This window comes from Gigantopelta aegis, chromosome 1 (assembly GCF_016097555.1).
Source record: "Gigantopelta aegis isolate Gae_Host chromosome 1, Gae_host_genome, whole genome shotgun sequence".
NCBI lineage: Eukaryota > Metazoa > Mollusca > Gastropoda > Neomphalida > Peltospiridae > Gigantopelta > Gigantopelta aegis.
In genome coordinates this window covers 17,650,445-17,663,848 of record NC_054699.1, presented here as the reverse complement: position 1 = coordinate 17,663,848, position 13,404 = coordinate 17,650,445, and the positions used below count along the sequence as shown (strand labels likewise).

The following is a 13,404-nucleotide window of genomic DNA, read 5'->3' as shown; positions in this document are numbered from 1 at the left end:
GGTCGTCTGTCCAGGACAGTGGGTTAGTTGTTAGTTGGTTAATGGTTAGTAGAGAAGAGGGTGCAGTGGCCTTACACCTACTCATTAGGCCCTTAAGAACTCGCTCTGGGTGGGAGCCGGTACCAGGCTGCGAACCCTGTACCTACCAGCCTGTAGTCCGATGGCTTAACCACTGCGTCACCGAGGCCGGTTAATATCACACTTCGCCTTTTATAACGTTATTTGGGAGCATACAAATTCTAAAAATATTGGGCGAGTCTATTTTAGTGGCCGCAGTACAGCGAACCATACCAATACGTACGGGGTGGGTTATCAGTCTTCAATTTTACATTAAAAATTATTTATTTATTTATAAAATAAATAAAAAACTAAATCAGTCTTCAGTTTTACGTTACAAATTATTTATTTTATAAAATAAAACATGTTTTACCGCATTCGTAATTCACACGAAACATGTCGTATACCCTCAGGATAATTCGGAATGTTTTCAAATTATTTTTAAATCACTGGCAGGATTCTGCAAGTAAGGTTTTGATTGGTGGACATGAGCTCCAACTGGCTGGTGTTAGATCCACATGTAATAGTGGAGCTAATTTTAATTAGATTGTTTTGTGGAGGCCCTAGTGAGCAGAAGGAAATTACACCTTGCTGCATGTCATGTGGGTTTCCGCACTGACCCTCTAGTTAGTCTAGACCGAACCCCGTGCATGCGAAAAACAAATTGTTTCGAAAGGTTTAGAAAGATAACTACACATGGAAAAACTAAATAAAAGAATTTGAATTTATTATACGTATATAATAATATTTTACCAATAAAAACAGTAACACATTACTACCATTCAAAGCCGCGCTCGCTTTTACTCCTTAAAGATTTCAACCCGGAAGTTGCAAATTTGGTGCGAGGCAACTAATGTAAACAACATGGACGCCAAGAAACGAAAATGCTAAACAGTGTAATATTTTGACAGCTATACGGAACAGTTTGATCTTATTGTGAGAACTGATTTGGTTTTGAAGTACCTATAATATATATGTTCATAAAACATGTTTGGGATTAGTGCTATTCTGCCCTAATTCTAGTGTCTTTTCACATTCTGTGCATAGCAATGCGATTGGAATTTGGTCATAAAATTAATTAAAACGCCATAGTCACCGTCATATCATAATAGTAATATTCATAAGATCCAGAAAATTTTTGTATGGAAAAATACTATTCTTGGGTCTCTGATTGGCACTCATTCCCTCCCCCCCAACCACCCCCACCCCTTCCCCTAACACACATGTTTGTATATAGCTTTATCGTTTGATGCAGTTAACATGAATTTCTAAAATATTTTAAAGAATGTTCTTATTTTTTCTCTTACACCTTACCCTACCTGCTATTCTTTTGTAAATACTTCATCGCAGCCCCGAAATTCAACATTACTTTTGAGCCATTCTTATTTATTCTATCATTATATATATTATCTTACATATGAACAGCATATCTAAATACTTTTGCAGCCTGGAAGTTCAACATTACATAATTTGAGTCATTATGCCTGCTGTCACCAGTAATTGCATCGACCCGAGGATGAAAGGACAAATGATGGAGAGCCTGTCGACTGGCCAGCTACTAACAATTATCGAGGGACTTCGTCACGACCTTCAGATCAGTCAAGCTGAGACTAAACAAATGGAAGATCAGCTGCATGTTCTTGTGTCCCTCATCAGAAGGTGAGAAGTTTTTCTCTCTGACCACAATATACTGTAAACTGGAACATGTTTTTTTTCCATGACTATGCAAATACTCTTTTTTGTATTTTTCTTTAGTAGGAAATGTCTCCCTGGTAGGTATCAATCGATTCAATGGTATACTGTACACTGGAACATGTTTTTTCCCCACGACTATGCAAATATACTTTTAAAAAAAATTCTTCTGTAGTAAATGTTTTCCATGACTAAGCAAATACACTTTTTCATATTTTTCTTTGGTGGGGAATTTCTCCCTGCTAGGTATCAATCGATTCAATGGTATATTTGTCGTCACATATCTCCTTTCTACAGATTTTAACTACCTTGTATACTTTCTATTCGTATACGGATTGATTTGTATAAACACAGACACCCTTAAAGTTTCTTTGGGGGGAACTGGACCATTCCTTACTTGCTTTTTTAAGAGTGAAGTTATTACAGTACACAGAAGTTAAGTATGTAGAAATGTTTTTAATGCAACCTTTGTTACAGCTGGTATTCCTTTTCTTTTTTCAGGTCCTGGAAAGGAGACAAAACTGCAAATTTACACTTGGCAAACATTGTTGGTAAAGTTTATTTAAAAAATTTATATTAAATTTTGTCATGCCTTCACTAGGTGCAAGAGTTAAAAAAAACCCAAATTAAAGTTAAACTTAGACCCCCATTATTACATTGGTTATTAATTTAAAAAAGAAACAACGTTACTATTGTAACAGTTTTAAAAGACTATTATTAGTAAACAAAATTGTAGTTTTTTTCATATAGAATTTTGTCACTATACTATTGTACACGTTTTAATAGACTTTCCACATCTTTATCAGATATTGTACGCTTCTGTAAACTGGATTAATATTGTGACAGGAATTGTTTTCTTAGTGTATAGTCTCAAAGAGTAAATTTCATAAAGAATCATTGGTATAACATTTTATAGTGCGTATCTAGAAAATAATTTATGCAGATAAATTACACGAGTTGAAGTTGGGCAAAAATTATGTGAATTTTATATGCACACATCCCCCCCCCCCTTGGTTTATTGATTACTAATTCAAAACAGAAATCCCACATTATAATTATCATCCTATAACCTAGCACATCTCGTATGGGTAATCTATCACTGAGCTACAACCTAGAAATCTAGAAGTCCACCAATATTTTCACTTGTCCAGATAAGTTGTTTGTTTTATTCAAGTGCAAGGACAATGTTTTTGATTGCTGAAAATGAAACAGTATTATAAATTTTTACTTGTCCACTGGACAACCTTTGAGGTACATTTTGCTTGTCCCAGCAGATTATCATTTGTCAGGACAAACGGACAAGTGCTTATTTCGAACATGGGTAAGATGTCATTTTTCTCTTCATTTGGGTTTGTTGTTTTAGGTATCCAGCCAAGTGATCTTGTGGAGACAGCTCAGTCTGAGAAGGTAGGTTGTTCTCTTGTGTTAGCCTTTGTTTGAATATCACAGGGGAGCGGCACGTAGACCTGTGATAAAGCGCTCCCCTGATGTATGGTCGGTCTAGGATCGATCCCTGTCGGTCAGTGGGTCCATTGGGCTATTTCTCGTCCCAGCCAGTGCACTACAACTCGAGTATCCAAGGTTGTGGTATGTACTGTCCTGTCTGTGGGATGATGCATCTAAAAGAGCCCATGCTACTAACTGAAAAATGTAGCAGGTTTCCTCTTTAAAACTGTATGTCAAATTACCAAATGATTGATATCCAATAGGGCGATGATTAGTAAATCAATGTGCTTTAAACAAAACAGACTTTGAATATAACTGATAATAATCAAGACTAAGTATTCAGTTGTGTTACAAGTTTTACTTGCTGAATGAATTGGTGAATGAAGAAATCGATCAATCAATCAGTTAAAGTTAAGCAACACTCTGGCACAGACAACACACCGACTGTATATCAATCAGTTAAAGTTAAGCAACACTCCAGCACAGACAACACACCGACTGTATATCAATCGGTTAAAGTTAAGCAACACTCCAGCACAGACAACACACCGACTGTATATCAATCGGTTAAAGTTAAGCAACACTCCAGCACAGACAACACACCGACTGTATATCAATCGGTTAAAGTTAAGCAACACTCCAGCACAGACAACACACCGACTGTATATCAATCAGTTAAAGTTAAGCAACACTCCGGCACAGACAACACACCGACTGTATATCAATCGGTTAACGTTAAGCAACACTCCAGCACAGACAACACACCGACTGTATATCAATCAGTTAAAAGTTAAGCAACACTCCAGCACAGACAACACACCGACTGTATATCAATCAGTTAAAGTTAAGCAACACTCCAGCACAGACAACACACCGACTGTATATCAATCAGTTAAAGTTAAGCAACACTCCAGCACAGACAACACACCGACTGTATATCAATCAGTTAAAGTTAAGCAACACTCCAGCACAGACAACACACCTACTGTATATCAATCGGTTAAAGTTAAGCAACACTCCAGCACAGACAACACACCGACTGTATATCAATCGGTTAAAGTTAAGCAACACTCCAGCACAGACAACACACCGACTGTATATCAATCGGTTAAAGTTAAGCAACACTCTGGCACAGACAACACACCGACTGTATATCAATCGGTTAACGTTAAGCAACACTCCAGCACAGACAACACACCGACTGTATATCAATCAGTTAAAGTTAAGCAACACTCCAGCACAGACAACACACCGACTGTATATCAATCAGTTAAAGTTAAGCAACACTCCAGCACAGACAACACACCGACTGTATATCAATCAGTTAAAGTTAAGCAACACTCCAGCACAGACAACACACCGACTGTATATCAATCGGTTAAAGTTAAGCAACACTCCAGCACAGACAACACACCGACTGTATATCAATCGGTTAAAGTTAAGCAACACTCCAGCACAGACAACACACCGACTGTATATCAATCGGTTAAAGTTAAGCAACACTCCAGCACAGACAACACACCGACTGTATATCAATCGGTTAAAGTTAAGCAACACTCCGGCACAGACAACACACCGACTGTATATCAATCGGTTAACGTTAAGCAACACTCCAGCACAGACAACACACCGACTGTATATCAATCAATTAAAGTTAAGCAACACTCCAGCACAGACAACACACCGACTGTATATCAATCAGTTAAAGTTAAGCAACACTCCGGCACAGACAACACACCGACTGTATATCAATCGGTTAACGTTAAGCAACACTCCAGCACAGACAACACACCGACTGTATATCAATCGGTTAACGTTAAGCAACACTCCAGCACAGACAACACACCGACTGTATATCAATCAGTTAAAGTTAAGCAACACTCCAGCACAGACAACACACCGACTGTATATCAATCAGTTAAAGTTAAGCAACACTCCGGCACAGACAACACACCGACTGTATATTCTATGTGTTTCTGATCATCATAATGTTTGTAGTAGCACAAACTGGATTGTATCTCTCAATAATTTCATATAAACGAAGAAACATGTATTGGAAAATAAAATGAACTTTAAGCATTTGCAGGGGTGGGACGTAACCCAGTGGTAAAAGCGCTCGTTCAGTGTACGGTTGGTCTGGGATCGATCCCCGATCGGTGGGCCCATTGGGCTATTTCTCGTTCCAGCCAGTGCACCACAACTTGTATATCAAAGGCCGTGGTATGTGTTATCCTGGGATGGTGCATATAAAAGATCCCTTGCTGCTAATCGAAAAGAGTAGCTCATGAAGTGGCGATAGCGGTCTTCCTCTTTCAATATCCATGTGGTCCTTAACCATATATCTGACACAACATAACCGTAAATAAAATGTGTTGAGTGCGTCGTTAAATAATACATTTCCTTCCTGAAGCATTTGCAAATAAGGGCACTCAAAAACACATTGGTATACAGATATTTTAAACAAGAAAATTAAATTAATATGTAATTTTAATAATTAAAATTGTCTTTTAGTCTGCAAAATCTTAACAGTTGCTAAAAATGCAAGACATCCTCTTTAAATACAGACATCTTCTGTTAAACACTGGGAGAGATTATCGCTGAAGTTGTTACAAAGGGAATACGAGATGGTACGGCGAGAGATCGAACAGCGCCAGCAGCTGTACATGGAAGGGAGATCACTCTACATGGAGGAGTTAATGGATTCACACCAGAAAGATATGTCACAGTTTGTTCTTCACCGACGCACGAACAGCCGAAATAATCTAGACCAGGTCGACAAGCAGTTTCTGAAGAGGTTTACCAACAAGGTAAGCACTTGGGGCCAACGATGTTGGCTGAGGAGAGGAATCAGAAAAATAAATTTAGAAAAATTCATAAATGATAGTTTAATTTTGGGAAATTTTAAATAATCATAAAGCTTCTGTGGACGAAAGTAGTTCAGTGATGCAAGTTGAGAATGGTTCTTGTATAGGTGTAGGGTAGGGTGTTTTTTTGTAAAGCTATGTGTGTGCATATGTCAAGAATATTTCTAGTTCCAGCCAGTGCACCACAACTGGTATATCAAAGGCAGTGGTATGTGCTACCCTGTCTGTGGGATGGTGCATATAAAAGATCCCTTGTTGCATCAGGAAAAATGTAGCGGGTTTCCTTTGATGACTACGTGTCAGAATTACAAAATGTTTGACATCCAATAGCCGATGATTAATTAATCAATGTGCTGCAGTGGTGTCTTTAAACAAAACAAATTGTTTTTTAATGTTAAGAATGACTTGTACAACTATGGGTGTGTGTGTATGGTTGACAACAACTTTATGTAAAGCTATGTGGGGGGGGGGGGGGGGATCTAGTAGTGTTGGAAATTGGCTGGAATATAATCATTGATCATTGATTAAAATCATTTCGCACCAACCAACTTGGGTGAGACATAGCCCAGTGGTAAAGCGCTCGCTTGATGCGCGGTCAGTTTGGGATCGTTCCTCATCAGTGGGCCCATTGAGCTATTTCTCGCTCCAGCCAGTGCACCATGACTGGTACATCAAAGGCCGTGGTATGTGCTATCCTGTCTATGGGATAGTGCATATAAAAGATCCTTGCTGCTCATCGAATGAAGTGGCGACAACAGGTTTTCTCCCTCGATATCTGTGTGGTCCTTAATCACATGTCTGACGCCATATAATGCCATATAACTGTAAATAAAATAAAACTTGCAATGTGAATTTAAAGAAGCATAAAGAAACTGAACACAGAAAAAGAAGAAGGAAAGAAGACAAGAAGTTCAGGTTTGGCAACTACACCTCAAGACTCTTTAACTGGAAGCCCAATAGTAAAGCACTCTGTTGATGAGTGGTCGGTCTGGGGTGGATTGATCACCGCTACTAATGTAAAAATGGTGCGGGCCCTAAGACTTGGGCTGTAACAAATTCTCATTCCAGCCAGTACACCACGACTGGTATATCAAAGACCAAACTTCAAACTTTACCTGAACTTTATTTGTCCTATAAATTATGCTTGATTGGAGTTAAATTTGTTCTTTCAGCCGAGTTTGGTCCGTCGTCCCCCAAGCGGTAACAGACAGAGAACGCGCTCCAAGTCAGCTGGCATGCAGCGTCCGCAGCTGAACAGGGAACAGGAGGCTGAAGTGACACTGAAAGAATTGTTCATCCAGCCCACGGCCAGTAGAAACTGCACTATGAACAATAGTAATAGCAAGGTACATGACCTTAAGTGTTCAGTTTTTTGTGGGTTAAATTAGTACGTGATTGTTTCTATGTACCTTGCAAAAATCAGAAAGAAAACTTTACTAACCATTAAGTGTATAAAAAAATTAAATGTTATAAAACTGTTCTTTATATATGTGCACACAGTCGTAAATTATAACTTTATGATTGTTGTACATTGTAAGACAATGATTCAAGGCCTCCCAACATTCACTTGGGGCGGGATGTAGCCCAGTGGTAAAGCGTTTACTTGATGCGTGGTCAGTCTGGGATCGATCCCCGTCGGTGGACTCATTGGGCTATTTCTTGCTCCAGCCAGTGCACCATGACTGGTATATTAAAGGCTGTGGTATGTGTTATCCTGTCTGTGGGATGGTGCATATAAAAGATCCCTTGCTGCTGATCTAAAAGAGTAGCCCATGAAGTGGCGACAGCGGGTTTTCTCTCTCAGTATCCATGTTGTCCTTAACCATATGTCCGACGCTATATAACTGTCAATAAAATGTGTTTAGTGCATCATTAAATAAAACATTTCCTTCCTTCCCAACATTGGCATTGTTAAGGATCTGGGGTAATAATGGTAAAAAGACAACTCCGACCCATCCCAACCCTCCCTCCAAAAAAATGACCTTTATTTTGTTATTTACACAGTGTTGCTTTTTGCCAGGGCTATTTTTATATGCTGACAATAAGTCTCCCCCCTCCCCAAAGACCTATGATTTGTATGTTTTTAAAATTTTTGTTAACAGCAACCACTAATAATAATTAATTAAAAAAGTGATAATGTTATTATTTTTGGCAGGCCCCAGCATCCACCTGTGAGACCGAATACAACAACTTCAGTAGACAGGGTAATAATGTCAGACAGTGGAAGAGCCATGAATCATATGACAACCCACACAGATATGTTCAGGTGGGTGTTTGAAATGTGCAGAAACGTGAACATCAGACTATTGTCAGTAACACACTGGTCATATTTTTCAATTCGAGGCTGATGGGAACTGGATGAAATTTTGTAATCAGTTTGTATATCAGATAACCTCGCTAATGCATTTTGTAAGTACTGATCTCTAAGGCGTTGTTTGATAACTTGGGGAGATAAATATGATATATCCTCATTATTCCAGGCTTCTATAAATCCAAGTTAATAAAGTAGAGATTTCACATATGCAGCCCATTCTTACAATTTCTAATACATGTCATTTTAAGTCTTAAAGATTTGTACATGTTATTAATAGAATTTTGGTTATGAACGATTTTTAACCAATACAATAGAATTCTTTGTTTACATAAAACAGAGATCTGTATTCATCCTGATTCTGCATAAACAGCAGCATACGTCAGTATTGTTTTATTTTTTATAATTCTGTACAAAATATTAATTTTAAGTTTTAAAAGATGAAAAAAATTAAAAGTACCTTTTGTCAAATATATCATACAAAAAAAAAATCACCATTGGATATGTTTTATTTATTGTATACAAAGCCAAAACAAGGGTCCGAAAAGTGACTGTCATTGACCTTAATAGCTAGCTCATATTTAAAATAAATAAATACAAAGACAGCAAACATAGAGCACAGCCCTGTCAGATAAAAAAAACCCTGATCTCATTATCATAGTCTACATAACGTTTGTGATATCCTAACCCCCTAAAAAGTGTCTTTGTCGCTGTGTTATATATTTGTGGTTTTAAAAACAAACCAAAAAAATTAAAGGGACATTCCTGAGTTTGCTGCATTGTAAGATGTGTCCGACTAATAAAATATTTCTACGATTAAACTTACATATTAAATATATTTTCTTGTTTAGAATATCAGTGTGTGTATATTCAATGTGTTTCTGGTCATCTTGATATTTGTAAGAAGCCCAAACTGGATTTTAGGAAATAAAATGAAATTTAACCTAGTACAAATATGAGAACGACCAGAAACACGTTTAATATACAGCCACTAATATTTTATGCAGAAAAATATATATGTTATGTAATTACAATCGTTAAAAAATCTCTGTTAGTCGATAACATCTTAAAAATTGCAGAAAACTCAGGAATGTCCCTTTAAATAATTTTTTTGTTTAGAATATCAGTGTCTGTAAAACACCCTTTACTGTTGTGACTTTGATGCAGTCTAAAGCCCTGATTGTGTTTGTTGTCTTCCTAATGTTTCCAATAACTTTGTATGTATGGAAAAAATATATATTACGAAGTAAAATGAAAAATGACTGCAACAAACATGAGCACACAATCACAAACACACTGGATATATATAGACACTGATATTTTAAATAAAAAAAAGTTTATTTAATGTATAATTTTAGTCACCAAAAAGACACAATCAGTAATATCTTATAATATCTGCAAAATCAGAACAGTCCCTTTAATAAATTCTTCTGTCTTTCGTCTAACAGTCTAACCTGTTTGAAATGGGGCCTGTGATTGATTCGCAAACTAAGAAGGTTCGACCGTGTAGTGCTGTGTTACAGAGACAACAAGACCATGCTAGGTCAAGGCCAAGAAGTGCTGGACATGGTGCTGAACAAAGTAAGTAGCATATTGGATTTTTTTTTTGTTTATTAAATAAAAAATTTTTTTCCATATACTTGTGGATTGTATGAAGTAATATACTTTGTAATTAAAGGTTTAAACAACTTAAGTGTTAAATTAAAAAAAAAAACCCCGATTCATTTCAGAATTTGGGTCTCAACATGTTTCAACATACAAATTTCACTACAGAAAACATTATTTTTTAACACCCCTCTGAATTGCATGAACAATTGTTTCACTCGCATGTTGTTGGCACAAGTCTAGTTTTATGTAACCCATTTTTTGTTCTTGCCAAAAAAAAAAGACTTTAAAAATATTTTACACTATTGTCACTTTTCACATAATTTATTAGTGATATATTTGTAACGGGTTATGCCAAATGAAATGGTTTACCTGAAAGTGTACCTTCTGATACATTTTCTTTGTAATCCACAAGTTTTACTGTACAATTTGTTATACATCAAAGATTTAAAAAATAATAAAAAATTCTCTGGATTTTTTTTTTTTTAAAGGGGAACTAAACTCAAATATGAGCCTTATATGTTTGAAAGATGCATACCTGGACCACCAACACATATTGACACTTAAAGAAACGAAAAACACATAATTTTAGAGTTATAACAAAACATGATTATTCTTGCTAACTGGGGGCAGCCATTTTCTTTTGTTTTCATTGCATCCGGTACTCTAGCTTGGGGCGAAGTGACATCAGCTCCTACCAACTCCTGTATGCGCAGTGTAAACAAATGCAGTAATTTACAACAAGGCGCTTCCCTTTCATCAACCTGACTTGTAAAACAACATAAATAACTTGATAATATAATAAACTATTTAAATAAATATATTTCAATTTGCATTAATAGAACGAAATGTTCTCTCTTAAAAAATCCAAAGAAAAAATGCATACTATTTGACCTATTGGTAGAGTATGTTAGAGCAAAAACGACCACTCATAATACCCAAATGATAATGTTCTTTTCTTTGGGACTATGTAATTAGTCAGTTGTGTGATTTTAGATGGGAAAGTCTACAAGAGTTTTACAGAATGATTTACATTAGTGGTGACAGGTATATCCCAATACCCTGTGATGTTATTGCATGGACAAAACATGATTTAGTTATTGCGACACTTTGACAATGGTGGTTTATTTTGTATTACGTAACCACTGGCTCACCAGGGTGCCTATTCACTGGGATGGTACAAAATGATTGCGCCCGTTATATATAATAGCCGTCCCATTTAACCATTTTATTAATTAAATATAATAATATACTTGTTGATATCAAGCAATAATGTGCATTATATATCGAATCTACATACCAGTCCAAAAGCCTTGCGCAAGCATTCCTTTAAGAATTCCAGATTTTTGTGTCATGTAGAACCTGTTACTTTTTAAGATGCAGCAAATTGTTCAAGGGCATTTTTATCTCTGATAGCAAATAGTTATAATAGAGATTTTAAAAAAAAAAAAAATGTTTTTCAGTGTCCCTTCCACAAAGATGTGAAAGACCTCTGAAGTATGAAACGACCTACCCAGTGCCATTCCCATCAAAGGATGGAAATCGGTCGAACAACGCAATAGAGCATTCTCCACCAGAACAAACTGGTTTTCCACCAGAACAAACTGGTTCTCCACCAGAACAAACTGGTTCTCCACCAGAGCAGGATACAGAACCATCCTGTGATACATACTGGTCCGCTCAAGATGAAATTGTCCAGAAAGATGTCAAGAAACCTCGAGCAAAATCAGCAGTGAACAGGCCCGTTCCATTCAATAAGTTTGAAGAAGATCTGAAGCAGATGTATTCCATGGAGGATGAATTTAGAAGAACCACGCTTGAGTTACAGAAGAAGCTGGGCATCTCAACACAGGGAATGATTTAATAATAATAATGGGATACATCCGGGGTCGAAATTGGCTGAAATTCCTGCCGAATACTGTAGATCCTGAAATTAACGTGTCCCTAAATTAATGTGAGTGATGGTGGGCAGACTAAAATCTGACATGAAATTAATGCTAGTGGCCTCCCTTTGAAATATTAACTTTCCTAACACTGTGTACTTTTTGGTTAAATCCAAGTTACAGGCGTCCTCAATGAGATCAACTTACTAACGTATCTGTGTACACATCAGTTAACCTGTTTAGTCCTTAGTGTTTTTGGTGAAATGAACTTAAAACCTATTTTTGCGGCAAACATGTATAGTTACCTAAATCTGGCTAAACATTAGCATACATGTACCATTACAACTGTATGCCAACACAGTTGCAGGGAACTTGAACAGTAAAGACAAAGAAAAGATTGACCGCAATATTAGCATGCTAAAACCTATTCATGCGCGATGGAGCGTGTCGGCTTTTGACAGGGTGGCCAAAGACCCTGCAATCGTCCCACATGGCTGGCAGCTGGCTGGACTATTGGACAATTAGTCTGTCTCATCTATGTTTAATTATGCTCCAGTTGTTTTATAAATGTATTATAATTTTAATCGCGTGTGACACATAACTTGTTGGATTATTCAATATTTAGTCTGTCTTGCCTACAGTGAATTGTTTGCCAGTTCTGTTTTATAAATGCAATGTATATTAGAATTTTAATTTTTGGGGGGTTGTGTTTAATATGTGACACATAGACAACACATAGAAATAAATGCGTAATATTATTAATGTGAATAATGCGAACTCGCAGTTTTCGCAGTAATATTATGATCGCTTTAATTTCAGGATCTACAGTATTTGGTCTGGTAAGCTAAATTCCTGCTGAATATTTTATCCGGTAAGCTACAAATTCTATCGGACCAAATCAAAACCTGCGAGACCAAAACATGACCATAAAGTATAAATGCGAAATAATTGCCGGTAGGCAAAAATATATTCCCGGCCCGTGTGGTGATGTTGACCGGCAAAACCTGGCTGGGATGGCAACATTTCGATCCCTTTACATGTTACAAAACATTATGGTAGAAATACAATTTCTTCTTATACATGAATAAAACCAGATTCCTTACAACCATTGTGCAATTCTTGACTCTTTTTTGTTTTAATCTTCATACTAGGACACAATAGAAGATGCTAACCATTGATTGGCTGTTTGTAGACAGTTTGTTGCTATGTGGTGGGGGTGGGAGTGGGAGTGGGGGTAGATGAATGCACATAGGTTGAGAGGCTAGGTTAAGTATTTTATGAAGAGAGGAAAATGCTCAGATTGCCAAATGAAATGACGTTGTAGTCATATTGCTTGCCCAGTTAGGATTTTTGACTGAATAATGATGTTTAGTTTTGCAGTGTTACAAAAACACCCAAAACAAAACTGTATAGCCAGCACTTGATGGCACACCAGAAGCTATTGTAAATTTTAATTCATTTGCAAAATATGAATTTCATTTCAACTTATTTTCGTGCTTATATCCAATTAAGGTTCAAGCACGCTGTCCTGGCACACCTCAGCTAT

The 13,404-nt window shown here is 36.9% G+C and overlaps 1 protein-coding gene across 1 annotated transcript; it reads left to right on the top strand.

The window, feature by feature from the left end:
* Positions 1-914: 914 nt before the first annotated feature.
* Positions 915-13,404, top strand: LOC121391066. The gene is made up of 9 exons (XM_041522846.1): positions 915-993; positions 1,504-1,716; positions 2,251-2,300; positions 3,113-3,156; positions 5,760-6,002; positions 7,232-7,405; positions 8,215-8,325; positions 9,819-9,951; positions 11,439-13,404. Exons 2-9 carry the CDS (start codon positions 1,538-1,540, stop codon positions 11,837-11,839), a joined length of 1,335 nt encoding a protein of 444 aa, XP_041378780.1. The 5' UTR covers positions 915-993; positions 1,504-1,537; the 3' UTR covers positions 11,840-13,404.

Excerpts from the sequence above, each read along its gene's own strand:
- LOC121391066 (XM_041522846.1), top strand. The coding sequence starts at position 1,538 with ATGCCTGCTGTCACCAGTAATTGCATCGACCCGAGGATGAAAGGACAA. Across the intron at positions 2,301-3,112 it reads ACACTTGGCAAACATTGTTG|GTATCCAGCCAAGTGATCTT; the intron begins GTAAAGTTTATT and ends TTGTTGTTTTAG. Across the intron at positions 7,406-8,214 it reads TGAACAATAGTAATAGCAAG|GCCCCAGCATCCACCTGTGA; the intron begins GTACATGACCTT and ends TATTTTTGGCAG.